At 34.2% G+C, this 23,235-nt stretch overlaps 1 protein-coding gene across 1 annotated transcript in view; it reads right to left on the bottom strand.

Annotated features, from left to right (window-relative positions):
• Positions 1-5,843: 5,843 nt before the first annotated feature.
• LOC126878441 (ras-related protein Rab-23) overlaps positions 5,844-23,235 on the bottom strand; it is a 59,565-nt gene continuing 42,173 nt past the window's right edge. The window contains exons 4-5 of the mRNA XM_050649417.1: positions 15,357-15,436; positions 5,844-6,072 (exon numbers count right to left, since the gene is read on the bottom strand). Of these exons, the coding sequence (XP_050505374.1) occupies positions 5,844-6,072; positions 15,357-15,436 (309 nt within the window). The remainder of the gene's footprint in view (positions 6,073-15,356; positions 15,437-23,235) is intronic.

The raw sequence follows: 23,235 nt of genomic DNA, 5'->3' as shown, positions 1-23,235 counted from the left end.
GGGGGGTTTTTGGGGTCGCTGAAAACGAATATGAGGTCGGCGAGAGTGTGCAAACTACCTGGTGCCTGCAGTTGGTGTAATTAACGTCTTCCTCTGGAGTATTGTGGTAATTTATCATATAATTGGCTTAAACTCATTACTCAGGGGTTTTTGGGGTCGCTGGAAATGAAAATGAGGTCGGCGAGAGTGTGCAAACTACCTGGTGCCTGCAACAGGTGTAATAAACGTCTTCCTCTGGACTATTATGGCAATTTGTTAAATAATTGGCCCAAACTTGTTACTAGGGGTCTTTGGGGTCACTGAAAATATATATCGCAACGCCTAAATTCTAATTTCATAGGATATTATAAAAAAAAAATGATTCTTTTTTCAGGATCTCCATTTTTTTTAATTTGGCGCTTAAAATTATGTTAGCAGTATTGATATATTCTTGACTAATTTCATGTAGGATTTATTGCATTTCTCTCTCACACGTTTGTATACACTAATATAAAGTTACACAGTTATACAGTTACACTGTAAGCAAAACACAACACGTTTTTTTTCTTATTTTGTTTTCCTGATATTTAAATCATTTATTATAAAGAAGTGTAAAAAATATATTTTTTTTATTATTTAAATTAACGTGTCTCAGCAACGCAGGCCATTGACACGGTTACAAAAGTAAGGTTTACAATATGTTTAAATTACAAGAATTAAGAAAATTAAGAATTTAAATTAAGATCAAGTATATTCAAATGGGAAATAAGCCACAATTTTACCTAAAAATGATTTTATTAACGTTTCGACGCCCAAGTCGGGTGTCGTTGTCAAAATACAAAATAATGGGTATTATTAACATTATTTTGTATTTTGACAACGACACCCGACTTGGGCGTCAAAACGTTAATAAAATCATTTTTAGGTAAAATTGTGGCTTATTTCCCATTTGAATATACTTGATTATAAAAATGCCACAAGAAAATAGCTTCAGAACAACATTAAATTAAGAAATTACAATATCAGCAAAATGATAAAAAACAACATTTATATGGCGTAGTATAACCGAGAGTCTTTGAGAAACATTATCACATTATTAAAGTTACTATTATCACTAAGAGTTGTGGTTTGGTCTTCATCCAGTTTATGTTGTCTTCGGATGTTCGTGTATAGCTGGCACTCAACTAGTATGTGTCTGACGGTGACACGAGTGTTGCAGGTATGACACCAAGGAGGATTTCCCTAGCTCATCAGGTAACCATGTGTAAGACGGCAATGTCCAATTCTTAGTCTTCTCATGACAACTTTGTCCATTCTACAAAGTGCTGGTATTTTTAGGACAGGTATTCTGGGTTGAATATTATGAAGTTTTGAGTTTGTTCTATTCCAGAGGTTTTGCCAGACTCTCAAGCACATTTGGTTTATTGTATGTTGTACCCCTTAATGAAATTATTGACCACGGCTGCCAACTTCTTATGGCTATGTACAATGCCCCGATAAGTTTCAGGAAAGCGAATATTCCTGAGCAGTTTAAACTGAGTAATATCCAATTAGCTGAAACTTACCGATACAGAATGTACTTAATGGCTATTGCCAAAAATAAAAAGATTGTTATTGGAAAAATTCTTTTATCCGTTGATGCATTTACCCAGCATTTAAAAAGGGTATATTTACAAATACAAATTTGGCTGCATGGAGAGGACAGTAACATGAACCCAACCGATTGGGGATGGGAATTACAAAATAATGTATTAATTCCAGTTAGAATGACTCAGCCACCTGGTCCTCCAAACATTTTAAATTTAATATTCTGTAGTTGTAAGTCAGACTGCGGCAACTCATGCGGGTGCAGGAAGCATGGGTTAGTTTGTAATATAGCCTGCAGAAATTGTGCAGGCTCTGATTGCACAAATATTGCATTGGACTCGAGAGAGGAAGGCAATAATGAAGAAGATGTTAATGATGAAGAAAATGAATTTTAAAGATAAATTACGGTAAATTTTGTATAATGATATTTTTTAACCATAAATATATTATAATAATAAAAATTTATGTTTATTTGTAATAAAAATACCACCCTTTTCGATCATTATAGTTACATCGAAGAAAATAGATTACCCCAAAAACCCCCGAGTAACGAGTTTAAACTAATTATATGATAAATTACCATAATACTCCAGAGGAAGACGTTTATTATTATTACACCCGCTGCAGGCACCAGGTAATTTGCACACTCTCGCCGACCTCATATTCATTTTCAGCGACCCCAAAAACCCCCCAGTTACAAGTTTGGGCCAATTATTTAACAAATTACCATAATATTCCAGAGGAAGACGTTTATTACACCCGCTGCAGGCACCAGGTAGTTTGCACACTCTCGCCGACCTCATATTCGTTTTCAGCGACCCCAAAAACCCCCGAGTAAGAAAATTTACCGAGTTGCAAATTTATAATAATTGCCTATTTCAAAATGCACTTTTGAAATGAATTTTTCTTATGCACAAATGCAATTTGAGATTTCTTATTCATTACATTAGTTCACAAAATTTCCTGATATTCTCACGAATCCAACGCACCAATCCGCATTAGAATCCGTCTTACTGCAAAAAAATCGACACTTCAATCCTTCAATGCCTCGACTAATAGTAGATGCCCTATTCTGTAATCAAATTTGAATCATCTTTACTTTTAACGTAAAGTAACTTTGCATTTATGATAATTAAATATTTTTGATTGATATAGTTTTTTAGCCACTATGTTTTTTTCCGTCATGCCCTATTTCACCCTTAATTTTTTTCTTAAATGATTAGTTGAACGATACAGGGTGGGGCAGATAAACGGTCAATTAGAAATATATTGAGAACTAACGTTAACTGAATCATGAAAATTGGAATCAATGGGTTTTGAAAGCTGAGCTCATCACCATCAGGGCTTTTCATTCCGGATGGAATGTTTGCCGCTCTTTCTTAGAGCTCTCTCGCTTATTGTGGTGAATCACTCCGCATTCCACTTGTGTGTTGTCAAAGTTTGTTGTATGACTTGACTTTCGTTACAATTTTCTTCCACTCATTTTGACATGTGCAGAGTTGCCTCCAGTTTCTCACTTCCAGAATTTTGATATCTCTCATGACCTGGTCCTCCTATCTCTCTGTGTCTTCCCCTTGGTCTTCCAGTTTCTGGTTTCTATCTAGTGATCTTAATCAGTAGGTCATTTTTCCTTCTCTCTATGTGTCCCAGCATCTCAGCCTCTGCGCTTTAGTAAATCTAACTATATCTTCTCCCTTGATTATGTCTCTTAGATCATGGTTCATTCTTCTTCTCATTTCTCCGTTGTCCATTCTTATGGGGTCCATAATCCGTCTGAGGATTTTCCTTTCGAATATTCCCAATTTTTCTTCATCTTTTTCCGTGAGGCACATTGTCTCAGCTGCGTACGTAACTACTGGTCTGATTGCAAATCTGTATATTTTCAGGTTTGTATTTCTGGATAAGTTCTTGTCCTTCATAAGCCTATGACATCTCCAGCATGTTTTGTTGCCTGCTTGTAAATATACAATAGTTTTATATAAAAATATAAAAAAAATAAAATGAAGACTGAACTATTTATTGCAAATATTTTCATCTATTTGCTATTTCCGGTTATACCGGATTACCGTATTATACCGTCCATGAAAGACGAAGCTACTGAACGGTCCTCATTCTCCGGCGACTCCAACACCCCTACCAAAATAGCGGTTGGAAAAGGTTTGGAGCTGAGGGTGCTGAATTCTTGGAAAAAATCAGGCTCCCACAAAGAACGACATATTACTTCATACAATGTTAGAACTCTTATATCGGACGAGAATATGATGGAACTGGAGGAAGAGCTGAAAACAATAAGATGGGACATCATCTGCTTTAGCGAAATAAGACGAAGAGGAGTGCCCAAATTACTTTTAAATTGAAAATGTTTATTCATTTTTAATTTATATTTTTACTCTATTTGGAGTATGAAGGGAACCATTCTCGCTGGAAATTTACCGCCTGAGTAGGTGGGACGTGAATTATAAATTGTAAAATTCCCTTATCTTATTATAGTCTCAGAATCCGTATGACTTGAATTTTTTGAAGCCTCGGATGGTGTAACCGGAGAAGGTTTTCCATTGTTTTTAATCTGGTAGGATATAAAATGGTATTTTAAGCATCATTTTATGTGCTAATAGATTAAACACTTAAACATTTTTTGTTGTTAAACAAGATGAAGCAGAAGTAGCAATTGGCAAGTATGGATATGGCGAAAGTAATTAATGACGGCGAAGACTGCTCAACTTCTTAAACCAAGAAAATTTATCCATGATGAACTCATTTTTCAATAAAAAGCCTCAGTGAGGCCTCACTCGACGTATTGTCGAGTGGAGGCCACGACAAGTAGCACTACGGAGCAGAGAACGCCCACCAACCAGGACTGGGATTCCGAGACGTGTAGAAATCTATCAATCGACTCGTTTCTATACGACTGGGATTCTGTGCATCAAATTATTCGCCTCGAAGCTTTCACCAGAAATCGATGTGTCGACACGTACCTATCGTTTTCTATCATAATCGCCACGTGACAAAGAAAAAAGGTATTTTGTGTTCTACTCCAAGTAACAGCTCAGCGTTGCCACATTCAGTAGATTTCTACTTCTTGGATAGATTTTTGATATTTTGTTCTAAATTCAGTAGGCAATATTTTTTAGTAGATTTTTGGTATATATCAACATTTTGTTACGACTAAAATGAAATTAGTATTTTAATAGTATTTACCACATTTTTAAATTAATTTTCAGACTTTTGTCATTACCGAAAATAAGATTCAGGACATAGTACGTAGATAATGAATCCAGAGAAATGAAACTGGAGTCTGGGTATACATACAAAACTTGTTTGTTTCAAGCAGCAGTGCAAGTAGTATTTCGGGTAATATTGAAGAGTTCTGGCGTTCGGTGAGGCTATTAAAAGCTAACGACGGAAAACTAAAATATCTAAACAATGTAACTTTGCAAAAAATGCTGCGTTTACCCGTTTCTAATGTAAAATTCGAAATATTTTTTTCCGTTTTTAACCGTATTAAAACTGATGATCTCAATAAACTTTTGAATAAAAACGTATTTTCAAGATTATTTGCCAAAGGTATGAATATGGTTGGGAATTGTACCAAATTTGATCCAGATATGCAGATGTTAAAATCAATGGATGACAAAATATTATATAAAAATATTAAATATGAAACTGATAAAAATTAATTACAAGTATCCAAGTCGCTTTGTTTTCCAGTTAGAATGTAAAAAGAGTTTGGTTTTTTTTACAAACATTCACATTATATTAATTTCTAGTTAAGTTGGCTGTTATTTTTATTATATAAAAAATCCTAAATTCTATACAAATAAGTTAATAAAATTTTAATCTATTTTAGTTTTTGATTTAGTAGATTTTAGCTAAACATGCAATAGATTTACTACATAAAAGTGGCAACGCTGTAACAGCTGTTTTTACTGTTTTAAACATCAAATACTAAATGTCACCAGATTTCCATAAATGTTTTAAGTTTGACTAGTATATTGCCGAAACTTCCCGAAACGTTGTCGATACGTGCATAGAATGCTAACAAAAGCTACTATCGCCTTCGAGAATAGATAGCTACAGTAGAGTGCTACATGTAAAAATCTACACTGCACGGAATCTAGGCCCAAATGAACCGACGATCTGAAGCGTGTTGTTATAACTGGATGCAAGCCCAGAACACAGAGACAGACGGAAAGAGCTGAGGGAGACTTATGTTCAGCAGTGGACGCGTACAGGTTGATGATGATGAACCATAACACCCTTCCTTCAGTTAATTTAATCTAGTGTCTTTTGAGTAAAATTGCGGATGCGATATTACACTTACTGATAGTGAGGGTATCGTGGAATGTCGTGGTAGGTGTGAAATAATCACCATCTCGAGGATCTCGAAGTTCTGCAAGGCACTTTGACGCTAAATGTCTAAAAACAGCAGCTACGTTAATGTCTTCTTTAACTGATGTACGAATGAGTCGGCACCCTAACGCACGTGCTAGAAGATCGGCTTCTTCGCTGAAATTAGTAAAAGAAAATAAATAAAATATTCAGTTTTACTTATTTAATAAAAATACATATGTTCGTAAACTAAGAGAAGGATATGCTGGGAAATGAGCGGAGTTCTGTTATCAAATTTTAGAGAGGGCTAAAGCAGACAGAAAATTAAAAAAAATTGTTTAGTACGATAAATGTACGTTTACATTAAATAAATAATGAACAAAATATTTAAAATCATATGATCTAATTTACTATTTTATTGGGAAATAAGCCACAATTTAAGTTTAAAATGAAATTTATTGACGTTTTGACTTCCACTTTGGAAGTCGTTATCGAAATAAAAAATATTAATAAATTAAATAAATTTTAAAGGCAGAGTAAGTTTTCAACCTAATAGAAACATTAATAATATTGAAAAATATTAAAAATATTACTAAAAGATTTTTAATTGAAAACTTATTGGTCCATTTCCCTGGTAACACCTCCATGGCTTCTAAAAATTGCAGGCCAAATGTAATCGCTTCAGCATCCATTTGGCTTGCAATTTTTAGAAGCCATGGAGGTGTTACCAGGGAAATGGACCAATAAGTTTTCAATTAAAAATCTTTTAGTATGTAATATTTTTAATATTTTTTAATATTATTAATGTTTCTATTAGGTTGAAAACTTACTTTGCCTTTCAGATGACGCTAGTCACCTACTCCATAAACGTCAGATGCAATGCGGGGATAATCTTTCGTAATTTTGTCACTTCGAGCAGAGAGCAGCAGAATTACGCCTCTCTGATGATGACTCCAAATAGAGTCGAAAATAGTCGATTTAGAGTGCTGGTCTGCGCTCCCTCTTCTAAGTGAAAAATAATACGGTTCTGCCTTCGCATTTCAATTGAATGAAAATGGAATTTTTATTTTATTTTTATATTGGTCTTTACTCCTTTGAGTAATTAGGTCCATTTTCCGTTGGAATTTACCAGCTGAACAGACATGGTCGTGAATTGCAAGTTTTTGAATTTCCTCTTGTCTTCTTCGCTTCAGCATCCATTTGGCTTGCAATTTTTAGAAGCCATGGAGATGTTACCACAGAAATGGACCAATAAGTATTCAATTAAAAATCATTTAGTAATATTTTTAATATTTTTCAATATTATTGTTTCTATTAGATTGAAAACTTACTTTGCCTTTCAGTTGCCAGATGACGCTAGTCACCTACTCCATAAACGTCAGTTGCAATGCGGGGATAATCTTTCGTAATTTTGTCACTTCGAGCAGAGAGCAGCAGAATTACGCCTCTCTGATGATGACTCCAAATAGAGTCGAAAATCGTCGATTTAGAGTGCTGTTCTGCGCTCCCTGTTCTAAGTGAAAAATAATACGGTTTTGAATTCACATTGCAACTGAATAAAAATGGAATTTTTTATTTTATTTTTATATTGGTCTTTACTCCTTTGAGTAACTAGGTCCATTTTCCGTTGGAATTTACCAGCTGAACAGACGGGGTCGTGAATTGCAAGCTTTTGAATTCCCTCTTGTCTTCTTCGTTTCAGCATCCATTTGGCTTGCAATGGACCAATAAGTTTTCAATTCAAAATCTTTTAGTAAAATTTTTAATATTTTTCAATATTATTAATGTTTCTATTAGGTTGAAAACTTACTTTGCCTTTCAGTTGCCAGATGGCGCTAGTCACCTACTCCATAAACGTCAGTTGCAATGCGGGGATAATCTTTCGTAATTTTGTCACTTCGAGCAGAGAGCCGCAAGCCTACGCATCTCTGATGATGACTCCAAAGAGAGTCGAAAATCGTCGATTTAGAGTGCTGGTCTGCGCTCCCTGTTTTAAGTGAAAAATAATACGGTTTTGCCTTCGCATTGCAACTAAATAAAAATGGAATTTTTATTTTATTTAAATAAATTTTATTTATGTTGTTTAGTAAAAAAATTCTTCGATAATTTAATTTAATCTAACTTATTCATATCGGCAATTCAGACATATATTATACATTTTAAAGTAGACGACTTTAAAATGATGCCAATATTTATGAGTTGCGTTCCTGGGACGACTTTATTGACAGATAGTTCATTCGATTTTACATGAAATCAACTTTAACTTAAGAATACCGTCACAAAAATCATAGCATGTGATTTGTCTTTAAAAAGACAACGACATGCAATGGTGATAGTAAAATTCTCGTGTTAGTGATTCCTTAGTAAATCTAGGAAAATCTAGGAAATCTAGGAAAAACTAGGAAAAACCTCATGATACTATCTCGACATGGTAAATATTTGTTCTTACATTCAGTTTACTCTTAAAATTAACACCAACCTCTGATTTTACATGTATGTTATTTTAAATGATGCTGAGCTGCTAGCACCAATGATAATGAGCGCTCCGGAAGGCCAAAAGTTGCAAGCATTCCCGAAACCATAGAAAAAATACTGAAAATTATTATGGAAAATCTCAGTGAAGTTGCATGAGATGCTGCCACTCTAAAGTTATCAAAGGGCGGAGTTTTCACTGTTATATATAAACATTTACATAATTATGAGAAAGCCGTTTTACAAATGGGTGCCGCGTGTTCTTACACCAGAACAAAAACAACAACTAGTTGATGAATCTCGGCGCTGCTTGGACATATTTAACCAGAATAAGTCAGAGTTTTTGCGTGTCGGTATAATCACAATGGATGAAACATGAATTGCTTCACTCCGGAATCGAATCGGCTGTCATCTGAGTGGCTAACACCCGGAGAAAGACGCCCAAAGCGACCAAAGACGCAACAAACCTATGGGCAAGGTTATGGTCTCTGTATTTTAGGACTCACAAGAAATTATTTTCATTGACTACTTGAAACATGGAGAATCAATCAACAACGGCTACTATATTGGCTTATTGGAGCATTTGAAGAGCGAAATTGCAAAGAAGAGGCCTCATTTGTTGAAGAAAAAATTGTTTTTTCACTAAGACAATTCACCGTGTCATGGGTCGCTGAAAACGATGACAACAATGCATGAATTGGGCTTTGAATTGCTTAAAACAGCCACCGTGTAGTCCAGATCTGGCCCCAGCGACTGCCACTTTTTCCGATCTTAAAAAGATACTCCGTTGCAAGATTTATCGCTCCCATGAGGAAGTAATCGCCGAAACTGAAGTCTATTTTGAAGGCGAAGATGAATCATTTTACAAGGGCGGAATTGAAAAATAAGAAAAGCATTGGGATGATTGTATCGCCGCTAAAGGAGATCATTTTGATGAATAAATAATAATTTTTGCAAAAAACTGTTGTTTTTACTAGTTAGGCACGGGACTAAGCCCCGGCGCAAATTGATCCTAAGCGAGACACAACCTGCACCGGCGAACTGCGTGGACAGTTTTGTGAAGCACGCTTAGAAGCGAGGCACCGCAAATTGGACCTAAACTGCGATCAGTGCTTGCGCTCGCAGGTCTCACTTGGGAACGTTTGTCATCGGCGTGCAGTTTTCTTGGGTCGTGGGACGCGTGACTCACCGCCAGATGTTTATTTTTACTTGTTTTCGTTTGCGAGATGGACGTATCGAAGCTAATTGAACTCGTTCGGGATATACCCGTGGAAACACGACGTATGGGAGAAAATAGGAAATGAAATGAATACGAATGGTACCTAAGTACAATTTATTGTCATAAATAAAAATATTAGCAGAGTCAAAACCCCGAGTGAAAACTGCTTTGTCTTTGTCATTAAATTACGATAACTTTATTACTAGTAGACTAAATAAACGGCGATACGAAATTATTGATCAAAGTTATGCCTCTACAATAACACATTATTAGATAAATAAGGTTTCTTTAAAATTAAATAGGATGTCACAAATAATGATGGCGTATTCACCTTTCTATAGGTATAAAAATTGTATATAATAATTATTCCTTAAATCTACAGATTATCAATGAAAAATGATTCATGTTACTTAAAACCGTGATCGATAAAAATATCGTATTACCCTCAAATTCAACTTATCGGCATATTACATTTTTGTTTATGCTTAAAAATTAAAAACGAAATATGAAAATAGTGTTATTTTTTATGACCCATCAGTAGCGGAGGGATTATTACATAACTCTGAGATTATTTTAAATATGTAGGTCTTATGTATGTGCAGAAATAAAATACTCAGTGTAAGATATATTTTATGCACCCGCTTATGATCAAATTCGATGTTTTCGAAAGTCATACCGTTACGAGTACTAGGGACGTGTAAGATATTTAAAACGTTACGAGTTACAAGTACGGAAATACCGATTTAAAGTTGTCTACTCAATTCAATACAAGGATCAGAAACATAAGTATTTTGTAATCAGTATTTGTATTCAATACCACTGAGAACCGGTATCAAAAGTAACCGTTACACGTCCGCACTGATTTTGCCCGTCTCTATTTTTAACACCGACAGCCAACGGTTGGGTTAGGTTGTGTTCAATATGCGGTCCGCTTGAAAAATAAATGCACGGGTCACCCGTCTCGCCGGCGCAGGTTGTGTCTCGCTTAGGTTCAATTTGCCTAAGGCCCGGCGCAAATTGAACCTAACCGAGACACAACCTGCGTCGACGAACTGCGTAGACTGTATTGCGGATCCTACTATCAGTTCATGCGTTCGCAGGTCTCGCTTGGGAACGTTTGTCATCGGCGTACAGTTTTCTTGGGCCGTGGGACGCGTGACTCACCGCCAGATGTTTATTTTTACGTGTTTTTGTTTGCGAGATGGAAGTATCTGAAATCAATACGGATGGTACCTAAGTACAATTTATTATGATAAATAAATGTATTAGCATAGTCAACACCCCGAGTAAAAACTGCGTTGTCTTTGTCATTAAATTCTGATAACTTTTGGTAGACAAAATAAGCCGCGATACGAAATTAATAATCAAAATTATGCCTTTACAAAATCACATTATTAGAAAAATAAGGTGAAAAATGATTCATGTTACTTAAAACCGTGATCGATAAAAATATCGTATTACCCTCAAATTCAACTTGTCGGAATATTACAGTTTTGTTTATTACATCAATTTTGTTTACGCTTAAAAATTAAAAACGAAATATTCAGATAGTGTTATTTTTTATGACCGATCAGTAGCGGAGGGATTATGAATTATGACCTGCAGTAATTGTAAATGATTGCGATCCTGCAGTAATTGTAAATTATTGTGGTCCGAGCAGTAAATTGAGGAATATGAGTTATGACCGAGCAGTAGGGGAGAGATTATTTTAAATATGTAGGTATTATGTGCAGAAATAAAATACTGAGTGTAAGATATCTTTTTATGCACCCGCTTATGATCAAATTCGATGTTTTCGAAAGTCATACCGCTACTACTACTAGGGACGTGTAAGATATTTTTAAAACGTTAATAGTTACAAGTACGGAAATACCGATTTTAAGTTGCCTAATCAATTCAGTACAAGGATCAGATACATCAGTATTTTGTAATCACTATTTGTACTCAGTACCACTTAGAACCGGTATCAAAAGTAACCGTTACATGTCCGCATTGATTTTGCCCGTCTCTATTCGCCACGTCGATGGCCAACGATTGGGTTGGCTTGTGTTCAATATGCGGTGCGCTAGAAAAATAAATGCACGGGTCACCCGTCCCGCCGGCGCAGGTTGTGTCTCGCTTAGGTTCAATTTGCGCCGAGCCTTATTGACCGACGTGTTATTTGTATTAAATAATGCAGGGCAAAATATAGACGTAAAATTACGAATAGACGATACACAATCTCCGTGAATGGATTGGCTGTAGTTGTATTGAAATTTTTAGACGCATAACAAACAAACGTTGTCTGTAATAGATAAGGAAGGTAATCTAAAGACCGATACTGACGAAATATTGGAAACATGGCGAAACTACTGTGACGAGCTAAATCAAAATAACGAGGTATCAGCAGAACAGCTAAATCAAAATAACGAGGTATCAGCAGAACATCAGTGACCCTCTGACTACCCTAGAGAACCTACTGTCTTACTCGCTGAAGATGCAATTAAATCACTAAAGAGAAATAAATCCCCAGGCATTGATTCAATACCATGTGAAATACTACAATTACTAGGTGACAAAGGAATACATATCATCCATTCTATCTGTGTCGCTGTTTGGAATTCAGGAAAATGGCCATCTGATTGGTACACCTCAATTTATATCCCGCTACACAAAAAAGGAACTACTACCAGATGTGAAAACTACCGCACGCTGTCACTAATAACACATGCTAGTAAAATCTTTTTGCATATCATCAAAAACAGATTAAAAACCTATCTACATTACCAAATACCTCAGGAACAAGCGGGATTTGTAAAGGGTAAAGGTACAAGGGAACAAATCCTGAACCTGAGACAACTTATTGAAAAGTCTAGAGAATTTCAAGTACCTATGATTATATGCTTCGTTGACTACCAAAAGGCATTTGATTGTGTAAGCTGGATAAATCTGTGGTCAATTTTAATAGAAATGGGCGCACCAATGCACCTGGTGACACTTATTAAAAATCTGTACCAGTCTAATATAGCGACAGTACGACTAGATCAGAAGTTCTCAAACCAATTCAAGACCGAGAGAGGTGTTAGACAAGGATGCGTGTTGTCACCTGACTTATTTAACATTTATGGTGAACATGTCATGAGGATGGTTTTAGAAGGATGGGCCGGTGGAGTAACAGTAGCCGGTAGGAAAATCTCCAATTTGAGATTTGCTGATGACACTACACTTATAGCAGCAAATGAGCAAGAAATGTTTGATCTTCTGCGAAGAGTTGAGCACGAAAGCAATAAAGTTGATCTGAAAATCAATAAAGTTAAGACAAAAATAATGGTGGTCGACAGATTCGACACTATTCAACTGACTAACATGTTACAGGAATACCAGATAGTAAACACCTTTGTCTATCTCGGGTCTAGTATAACTAACGATGGCAACTGTAAAGCAGAAGTTCGGAGACGTATTGGTATGGCAAAAAATGCGATGAGTCGCCTAACTAAAGTTTGGAAAGACAGATCTATCTCTCAAAATATCAAGATGAGACTAGTGAATGCCCTTGTATTCTCAATATTTCTATACGGAGCCGAGACTTGGACTCTTCGCGCATGCGAGCGCCAAAAAATTAATGCCTTTGAGATGTGGTGCTGGAGAAGAATGCTGCGCATACCATGGACAGCTCATAGGACAAACGTTTCCATTCTAAACCAACTCAATATTAAAAATAGGCTGTCCACAATATGTCTGCAACGAATTCTGCAATTCTTTGGTCACGTGGTTCGCAGAGGTGACGACAGTTTGGAGAGATTAATTATTTCTGGAAACGTTCCGGGGAGAAGATCAAGAGGACGATCACCAACTAGATGGTCCGACCAAATTAAGAATTCACCTGGAAATTCATTCTGCGAAGCTCTTAGAGCAGCTGAAGATAGAGACCAATGGAGAAACATTGTTAGGAATATTGGAAGAAATCACGATCCTCGGTAATGGGGAAACGACAAGAGAGAGATAACAAACAAAATTATAATTGCCAAAATGATTTCCAATTTTCGATAGTATTAGAATTTAAAGAAGAAGATTGGTATAAAGTTTAGTGTCGAATAAAAGTAGAAGAAAATCTGATAGTGTACCTACTACATCTATGTTATACTCTGGTAACACTAATGACTGTGGCTGTTTTTATTTGTTTTGTAAGTCAGGTTGTGATAAAAGTGCTAATTTTTATTTTTGGCCATATCAAATATTTTAAAATGGGTCTAATTTGTTTTGTCAATAAATCTTCATTTTATTCTATTTCCGTTATTAGATATTTCATTTTCAATTAGTTCCTTCTATTGACACTAACTCTTTTTTTTTAACTTGTTAATGATGATTTTAAACACAACATAATTTGGAATAAACAATATATTGCTCAAGAGCGTAGGCGCAAAATTTCGGGCTAATGGTTTTTAAATGCATTAATTTTTTTCAAATCCTGAAAAAACTAATATACATTTTTGAAAAACTAAAACGCTGAATAAAATATTACATTATTACACAAAAATCACAGTAAATTTTTTCTTATTGTTCTGAAGCTATTTCTTTGTGGCATTTTTGTAATTAACTATTCTAATTGGGAAATGAAATAAGCCACAATTTAACTTGAAAAAAAATTTATTAACGTTTCGACATCCGATGTTATTTCCCAATTAGAATAGTTAATTATATATTTTTTCTTTTTGTTTTTCACCCCTGTAACTTATTAAAATAAACATTATATAAGTTATCAGGGACTTTCGGCACTCGGTAATAATGTAATATTCTATTCTGCGTTTAAAATATTCAATAGTACATTGTTTACCGGGTAGGAAAAGCTTAACATTCCTGGACGACTGTGAAGATTGCTAAGTCGAGGCGCAAGCCGAGACTTAGCAACACAGAGTCCAGGAATGTGGCTTTTCCTACGAGGTAAACATACTATTTTTCCGCAAATCGTTTAAAATTCGACAGATATTGATTGATTTAAAAAAAAACGCGATAATTTTATTCCCAAATAAATGGTGCTTTGAAATTCCTAATAAAATTACTTGGGTTACTATGGAAACGTTTTCTATCATTTATGTAGAACACTAACAACTGTACGGAAATATCATTTCCTTACAGTAAGGAAATGACATTTCCTTACAGTAAGGAAGTCCTGACTTTTTCTTCAAGAAATTTTGACAGGAATGTCAAAATTTCCTGGCGATTTGCGGAAAAAATATTTATTAGCTTTTTCAGAATTCGAAAAAAAAATGAACGTATTTAAAAACCATTGGCCGGAAATTTTGCGCCTATACTCTAAGAGCGTAAGCCAAATTTCGGGTAAATCCTTTTTAAATGCATTAATTTTTTTCGAATCCTGAAAAAACTAATAAATATTTTAAAAAAATTTAAACGCGGAATGAAAGAGCCCTAAAAACTTCTAGAATGTTTATTTTAATAAGTTACAGGGATGAAAAAAAAAACGAGAAACTTGAGCGTGATTTTTAATTTCAAATGTGTCATTCAAAAGAAACTTTTTGTTTATTCTAAGGGATTTTCGGCCCGCAGTAATAATGAAATCTTTCATTCTGCGTTTAAAGTTTTCAAAAATATTTATCAGTTTTTTCAGGATTTGAAGAAATGAATGAATTTAAAAAACATTGGCCCGAAATTTTGCGCCTACGCTCTTAAAGTAGAAAGGTGCATTAAGCGTAGGATGCGTAATAACTGTCACATGCTCCAATAATAGATACCTACATAATTACATTTAAAAATAAATCATTAAAGTACTTACGGATTGACAACACTTTGATCTAATAGATCAATTTTATTTTGTACAATCACAGTTGGAATTTCGCCACATTCATTTTCTACCTAGAATAAAATTAAAAATAGATATTAGCATCAGTAGTAAAAAAATAGTTTTCAATTTCTATTTCAATTGATTTGTACATAGTAATTATAGCTTGTATTGATTATCATGTGTAATTACACAAGCGCTCTAAAATTACCGATTTCTATCCCGGGTGGCACTTTCATAGTTTTCTTCTTCTTGCAGTACCGTCTCCTATCGGAGGTTTGCTACCATCACAGCAATCTTAACTTTGTTGTCTGCAGCTCTGAACAACTGTATTCATAGTTTTAATTTTAATTAACTATTTATATGGGAGATAAGCAACAATTAAATTGAAAAAATAATGTTATTAACGTTTCGACGTCCAAATCGGGTGTCGTTGTCAAAATACAAAATAAACTTACGTGCTTAGAAATCGGCCCACCTAAAAATTTGGTAATTTGTGAAGTCTCGTATTTCCTAAACCTGTTGGCCGATTTAAGTAATTTTTTTAATATGTTATAGCCTTATTTTTCAAGAATATCGCTGTAATAATATTATTGCTAAACAGGTAAGTGTTATTTTATACCGGGTGTATCAATGATAGTGTGTTTTTTCCTCAAAGTTCGGGACACCCTGTGGAATATTCTAGCGTATATAAAATATTTAAATTAAATTAAAACTCAACTGTAGCCTTAGGCTTTCTTAACATTTTGCTTTTTGATTCATTCGCTTATGTTGGATAATAAAAAAGTTAGGTATTTTAACAACTAGCAACGTTCTTCATCAATACAGGGTATTTCTAAATAAGTGCGACAAACTTTAAGGGGTAATTCTGCATGAAAAAATAATGACCGTTAGGTTTATAATCATATGTTTGCAAATGCTTCGTTTCAGAAATACGGGATGTTGAATTTGTTCGTACAATCTGACGATTTATTTATTGCTCCAAAACCGCATGAGATATACAAATGAAATTGCGTAGGTTTTAAGAGGTAATTATTCCGCATTTTTTGGCATACAGTTAAGAATTTTATATTCACCATTGGCGTGCATACGGGTAATATGACTGGGTAATATGACCCGTATGCACGCCAATGGTGAATATAAAATTCTTAATTGCATGTCAAATATGCGCAATAACTACCTCTTAAAACCCACCAAATTTTATTTGCATATCTCAACCGGTTTTAGAGCAGTAAATAAATCGTCAGTTTGTAAAAAAAAATCAACATCCCGTATCTCGAAAACGAAGCATTTGCGGACATATGTTTATAAATTAAACGGTAATTATTTTTCATGCAGAATTTCCCCTTAAAGTTTGTCGCACTTATTTAGAAACACCCTGTATTGATGAAGAACGTTGCTAGTTGTTAAAATACCTAACATTTTTATTATCCAACATAAGAGAATGAATCAAAAAGCAAAATGTTAAGAAAGCCTAAGGCTATAGTTTAGTTTTAATTTGAATATTTTATAGTCGCTAGAATATTCCACAGGGTGTTCCGAACTTTGAGGAAAAAACACACTATCATTGTTACACCCGGTATAAAATAACACTTACCTGTTTAGCAATAATATTATTACAGCGATATTGTTGAAGAATAAGGCTATAATATATTAAAAAAATCACTTAAATCGGCCAACAGGTTAAGGAAATACTAGACTTCAAATTTGACCAAATTTTTAGGTGGGCCGATTTCTATGCACGTAAGTTTACTACTAAATTAAACAAAAATTTTGTTGCTAAGTAAAAAAATTCTTCTAATAATTTATTTAATCTGACTCATTTATAATGGCAACTCAGACGTATATTATACATTTTAAAGTAGAAGACTTTAAAATGATATCGCCAATATTTATGAGTTGCGTTCCTGGGACGACTTTACTAAAATACAGTTCATTCGATTACATGAAATCAATCCCAACTCAAGAATATCCGTCACAAAAAAATCATAGTATGTGATCTGTCTTTAAAAAGACAACGAAATGCAACGATGACACTAAAATTCTCGCGTTAGAGATTCCATAGTAAATCACGAGGGAAAACCAGGAAAAAAACCTCGTGATACTATCCCGACATCGTAAGTATTTGGTCTTACATTTAATTTACTTTCAAAAACTAATACCAAATTCTGACCTTAATATGTTTAAATTATAAATAATATTAATAATACATAGATATACAATAAGTAATACCAACATATAAAATATGTACTAACTCGAGATGTTATTGACTTACTAATCGTGGTATTTTCTTTCTATTGACTTCCTCTTTCAGTATGGGTAACCACATCCTACTGCATTCTACCGAGGAATTTGCGACACAATTGGTTTCATTTAGCATAATTAGAGCCGCTTCTTTGATTTTTCTCTTTTTACTATCTGATTCTTTCAGGACTATACTTGAATCTCTCCACTGAACTTTATGTTCATTATCCCATGCGTGTTGACATATTTAAGATCTATCAAATTCTCTATTTTTAATATAAGACTGATGTTCACTTATTCTAACGTTTAATGGTCTTGATGTTTCACCTAAATAAAATTGTTCGCATTCACAAGGTATTTTATAAATGCAATTCTGTGTTCCTTCTTGTTCATTGTTAGGTTTAGTTTTAGATAGAATAGATCTCAATGTGTTTGTTGTTTTGAATGTTGTTGAAATGTTGAATTTATTTCCTATTGTTTTAAGTTTCTCGGATAGTCCTTTTATATATGGTATTGATATTTTCCTCATATTATTTCTTGTGAATGTTGTAGGATAATGTTCTAAGTTGTTCTGTTCCATTCGATCCAATCTTGACAATTCCTTATTTATAAACGATAAAGGATAATCATTTTTTAATAAAACAGATGTTAACAATTGTTTTTCTTCTAAACATGAATTTTCGTTAGAACAAGAAAAGAAATATTTTTTTTATGTTAAGTTTGAGACGCCCTGTAGGGAGGACGAGGTACAAATGGGAGTATATATCGAAATCGTATTGAAGTCTTATGTTTTGTGAACATTTTGTTTTTTGAATGTCTCTAATATCTTTAGAAATAAAAAAATAGACGGTTTTGTAATTTAACATGTGTTTTAACCGAAACAAAAGTTTGAGACACCTTGACACAATATTATTCTGATGTATACTCACATTTGTACCTCGTTCTCCCTACAGGGTGTCTCAAACTTAACACAAGAAAAACATATTTTTTTCTTCCACCCGGTATAAGTACAAAAAATAAGTTTTAGTAAACCTTTGCACAACTGTGTAAATACTAAAGAAAAAGCTAAAATAAAAAAAAAATAGTGGAATCCGTCTGTTCGCGAAAAAATCAACTATGAAAATCAGCAGAATTTTCTATATCGCTAACTTTTGACGAGCAGTTTATTCCTTTTCCATTGTAAATTTTATTCTCTCTTCTTGATCGTTTTTTTTTTAAGTAAATTAAATGTAAGACCAAATACTTAAAATGTCGGGATAGTATCACGAGGTTTTTTCCTGGTTTTACCTCGTGATTTACTATGGAATCTCTAACGCGAGAATTTTACTGTCATCGTTGCATTTGGTTGTCTTTTTAAAGACAGATCACATGCTATGATTTTTTTGTGACGGATATTCTTGAGTTGGGATTGATTTCATGTAATCGAATGAACTATCTTTTAGTAAAGTCGTCCCAGGATCGCAACTCATAATTATTGGCGATATCATTTTAAAGTCTTTTACTTTAAAATGCATAATGTACATACGTCTGAATTGCCAATATAAATGAGTCAGATTAAATAAATTATTAGAAGAATTTTTCTACTTAGCAACAACATTTTTGTTTAATTTAGTACAGTGGAACCTCGATAAATCGGATTAATCGGGACCGCGGCCGATCCGGGTTATCGAAAATCCGGGTTAGCCGGAAAGCATGGTAAAAATTAATAAAATACGGTATACTTATAGATAAAGTCCGTTATAATTAAATTAACATGAAATATATATGCACAGTACACATCTAACTTACCTATAGTTTTATAGAGTATAGTATAGATAGACAGTATAGAGTATTGTTCATTTCTAGGTAAAAAAACTCAGTCAGTTTCGGTTGTGTCAATTTCGTCTGCCATCGGAACAATGTTATGTTATTTAAGAACAGTGGCTCTTTCATTGTATTTTTTAAAAGCAGTTGGAAATAAATAAAGGAATAACAGGTGTCTGTTGTTTGCGATAGCCCCAGATAATTAACATCGCTCTGCCGCCGCCGCCGTGTGCCATGAGTCATTTTTACTATCGTATAGTTCAAATTACACAAATACCCATTATCTCTCAAATATTAACGATGGTCGAAGCGAAGTTTTATCAATGAAACTCGATATTTTTAAGACATTCCAGAAGAGGCTACAGATAAAATGTTTTAACATAATACATACATTTTTATTGTTAAAATGTTTGTCTGATGAAAATCGGTCCGGGTTAGCCGGACTTCCGGGTTATCGGGGGCCGACTTATCGAGGTTCCACTGTACTACATATTTTGTATTTTGACAACGACACCCGATTTGGGTGAAACGTTAATAACATTATTTATTCAATTTAATTGTGGCTTATGTCCCATATAAATAGTTAATCATAAAAATGCCACAAGGAAATAGCTTCAGAACAACATTAATTTTAATTATGTCAAGTTGCCACGAAGGCAATACAAATCGGTAATTTTTAAGAGCTCGAGTGTAATTCGATAAAATTATTTCATGAATAAAACTGTATCTTTTCAATCCTTTTAACTAATATTTAATTGATATCTTCACCTGAATATTTGCTAGACTTGCTCATGGTGTTTTTCTGCTCAATGAAATAATCGCTGAAATTTTTATTTTAGTAAGATTTTATTGGTGAAAGTCTCTATGAATGAAATAACCGCTACAATTTTTGTTTTTGTAGGTTTCTATTGTCTATATGAATGAAATAATCACTTGTAATTACAGATGGGCTCTAGAATTAACGATTTGTATTCTGAGTGACATTTTGACAGTTTTAATTGTGTTAAATTGTCACGAGGGCAATATAAATCGGTGATTTTAAGAGCTCGAGTGTAATTTGGTAAGATTATTTCATAAAAAACGGTATTTTTAAATCATTTTAATTAATATTTTATTGATACCTTCGTCTGAATATTTGATAAACCTGCTCATGGTATTCACTTTGACAAGTTGTAAAACATTAAATGTGATTAATGTCACTGGATGTTTATTTAATTTTAAATTTGCGCAACAACGAAGGGCACCTGCCGTGCTACTTGACAACGGGAAATTATCAGTGAGAATAAGTTGAAAATATTGCGGCAATTTTTCGAAAAGTAGTTATCTGGCAATAGACAAGAGAGCCCCGCAGGGCTCGAGTGACTATTATAGACGGAGAGGCAGCGCTGAAAAATCTCTTTGAATTTACTAAAGCTAGATTTTTTACAGTTGATTACTGTGAGTGTGTAGAGAAACATACTGCGGTCGGTCAAGCGAAACGTAGAACAGGGGTTACTGAGAGGGTATCAAAGTTGCTTTTCTACGAAGGTAATTAAATCCATTTACTAAGGCTGAAAATCAGTACACACATTCTAAATTAAATATAAATAAAAGTTATTATAGTCGGTCAGCTGTATGACGGGACAGAGCCGGTAGGTCGGCCCCAATAGTCGATTGCGGAAATGAAGCGTTTTGGCTCGCAATTTTTTCGTCCAGTATGGATTTACTTGAAATTTTCATAGAAGGTAGGGAATAGTCCAAGGATCCTTTTCTATATCATGCCGCTATCATACGCTAAAACCTTGGGGGTGGTTGCCACCCCATCTCGGAGGTGGGAATTTTTTATTACATTTTAGCCATGCAGTTCGATGGAAAAGGTGATTCTAAGAAAAAAATGCTTTTTACATTTTCTTCGTAAAACTAATATTTTTCGAGTTATTCGCGCTTGAAAATAACAGTTTTTCGACGAAAAAATCGACTTTTTTAGAGGGTTTTTTGAGAATACCTCGAAAAATATGAATTTTATCAAAAAAACAATAGATATCAAAATTGTATCTTTTAGTAACACAAACCAAATTATTTTCCAATAATATCTTTAAGACCAACACAAACCGAGATACGGCATGTTAAAAGTTAGCTTTTTTCGTCAAATGCATAATTTGAAATATTCAAAGCCAAATAATGGGAAAAATTTGGATTTTTCGAGGAAAACTTGAATAATCTTTTTTCAAGTATACAATTAGATCTTTAAAAAAATAATAAAAAGTTTCTAGCATGAAAATTAAGCGACTTATAGTCAAAAAAATGTCGGTACCTGCTTTTCTCTACGAAAAAATCAGTGAATACAACCCCCTAACTACCTTCCTAATTCAAAATTGGTCTTCACCTTTCTGTAGTTCCTTTTATATTTATATTATCAATACACTCAAGGATTCTGACCTATTTAAAATGCCTAATTTTGGAGAAATTGGAGTTTAAAGAAAAATTTATTTTTTGCAATTTGGTATTTTTCACCTTTTACTTCAAAATATCTCCGAAAATACTGAAGATACGAAAAAAATTATAAACTACTAAATTGTAGCTTTTTTAATTACTAAAATTACCCTGTGCATAGATTTTCATTACAGTGAATAGTTAGCCAGATATAGCTGTTTAAAACCTCTATTTACCAGCAAACACCCCCTTATTCGAGCCCTTTAAACCAGCCCCAATTAAAAACTAAGGGATCTTACGGAATTTAATTTACACAGTCTTATAGCTCTTTAAAAATCCTACAAAATCATTTTTGAAGAAACTTTTTATCGCCAAAAATATACAGAATACTTTTTGAGGTATTCTCAAAAAATTCGGTTTTTTCGTCGAAAGACTTGTTATTTTCAAGCGCGGATAACTCGAAAAATATTAGTTTTACGAAGGAAATGTAAAAAATAATGTTTTTCTTAGAATCACGTTTTCCATCGAATTACATGGCTAAAATGTAATAAAAAATTCCCAGCCCAAGATGGGGTGGCAACCACCCCCAAGGTTTTAGCATATGATAGCGGCATGATATAGAAAATGAGCCTTGGACTATTCCCTACCTTCCGTGAAAATTTCAAGTAAATCCATCTCTCTCTCTCCTGTCGTTTCCCCATTACTGAGGATCGTGATTTCTTCCAATATTCCTAACAATGTTTATCCATTGGTCTCTATCTTCAGCTGCTCTAAGAGCTGCGCAGAATGAGTTTCCAGCTGAATGCTTTATTTGGTCAGACCATCTAGTTGGTGATCGTCCTCTTGATCTTCTCCCCGGAACGTTTCCAGAAACAATTAATCTCTCCAAACTGTCGTCACCTCTGTGAACTACGTGACCAAAGAATTGCAGAATTCGTTGCAGACATATTGTGGACAGCCTTTTTTTAATATTGAGTTGGTTTAGAATGGAAACGTTTGTCCTATGAGCTGTCCAAGGTATGCGCAGCATTCTTCTCCAGCACCACATCTCAAAAGCATCAATTTTTTGGCGCTCGCATGCGCGAAGAGTCCAAGTCTCTGCTCCGTATAGAAATATTGAGAATACAAGGGCATTCACCAGTCTCATCTTGATATTTTGAGAGATAGATCTGTCTTTCCAAACTTTAGTTAGGCGACTCATCGCATTTTTTGCCATACCAATACGTCTCCGAACTTCTGCTTCACAGTTACCATCGTTAGTTATACTAGACCCGAGATAGACAAAGGTGTTTACTATCTGGTATTCCTGTAATATGTTAGTCAGTTGAATAGTGTCAAATCTGTCGACCACCATTATTTTTGTCTTAGCTTTATTGATTTTCAGACCAACTCTATTGCTTTCGTACTCAACTCT

The sequence above is a fragment of the Diabrotica virgifera genome, chromosome 4 (assembly GCF_917563875.1).
Source record: "Diabrotica virgifera virgifera chromosome 4, PGI_DIABVI_V3a".
Classification (NCBI taxonomy): Eukaryota; Metazoa; Arthropoda; class Insecta; order Coleoptera; family Chrysomelidae; genus Diabrotica; species Diabrotica virgifera.
Note: the sequence above shows the minus strand (reverse complement) of the source record. Positions and strands in the feature narration are given on the sequence as shown.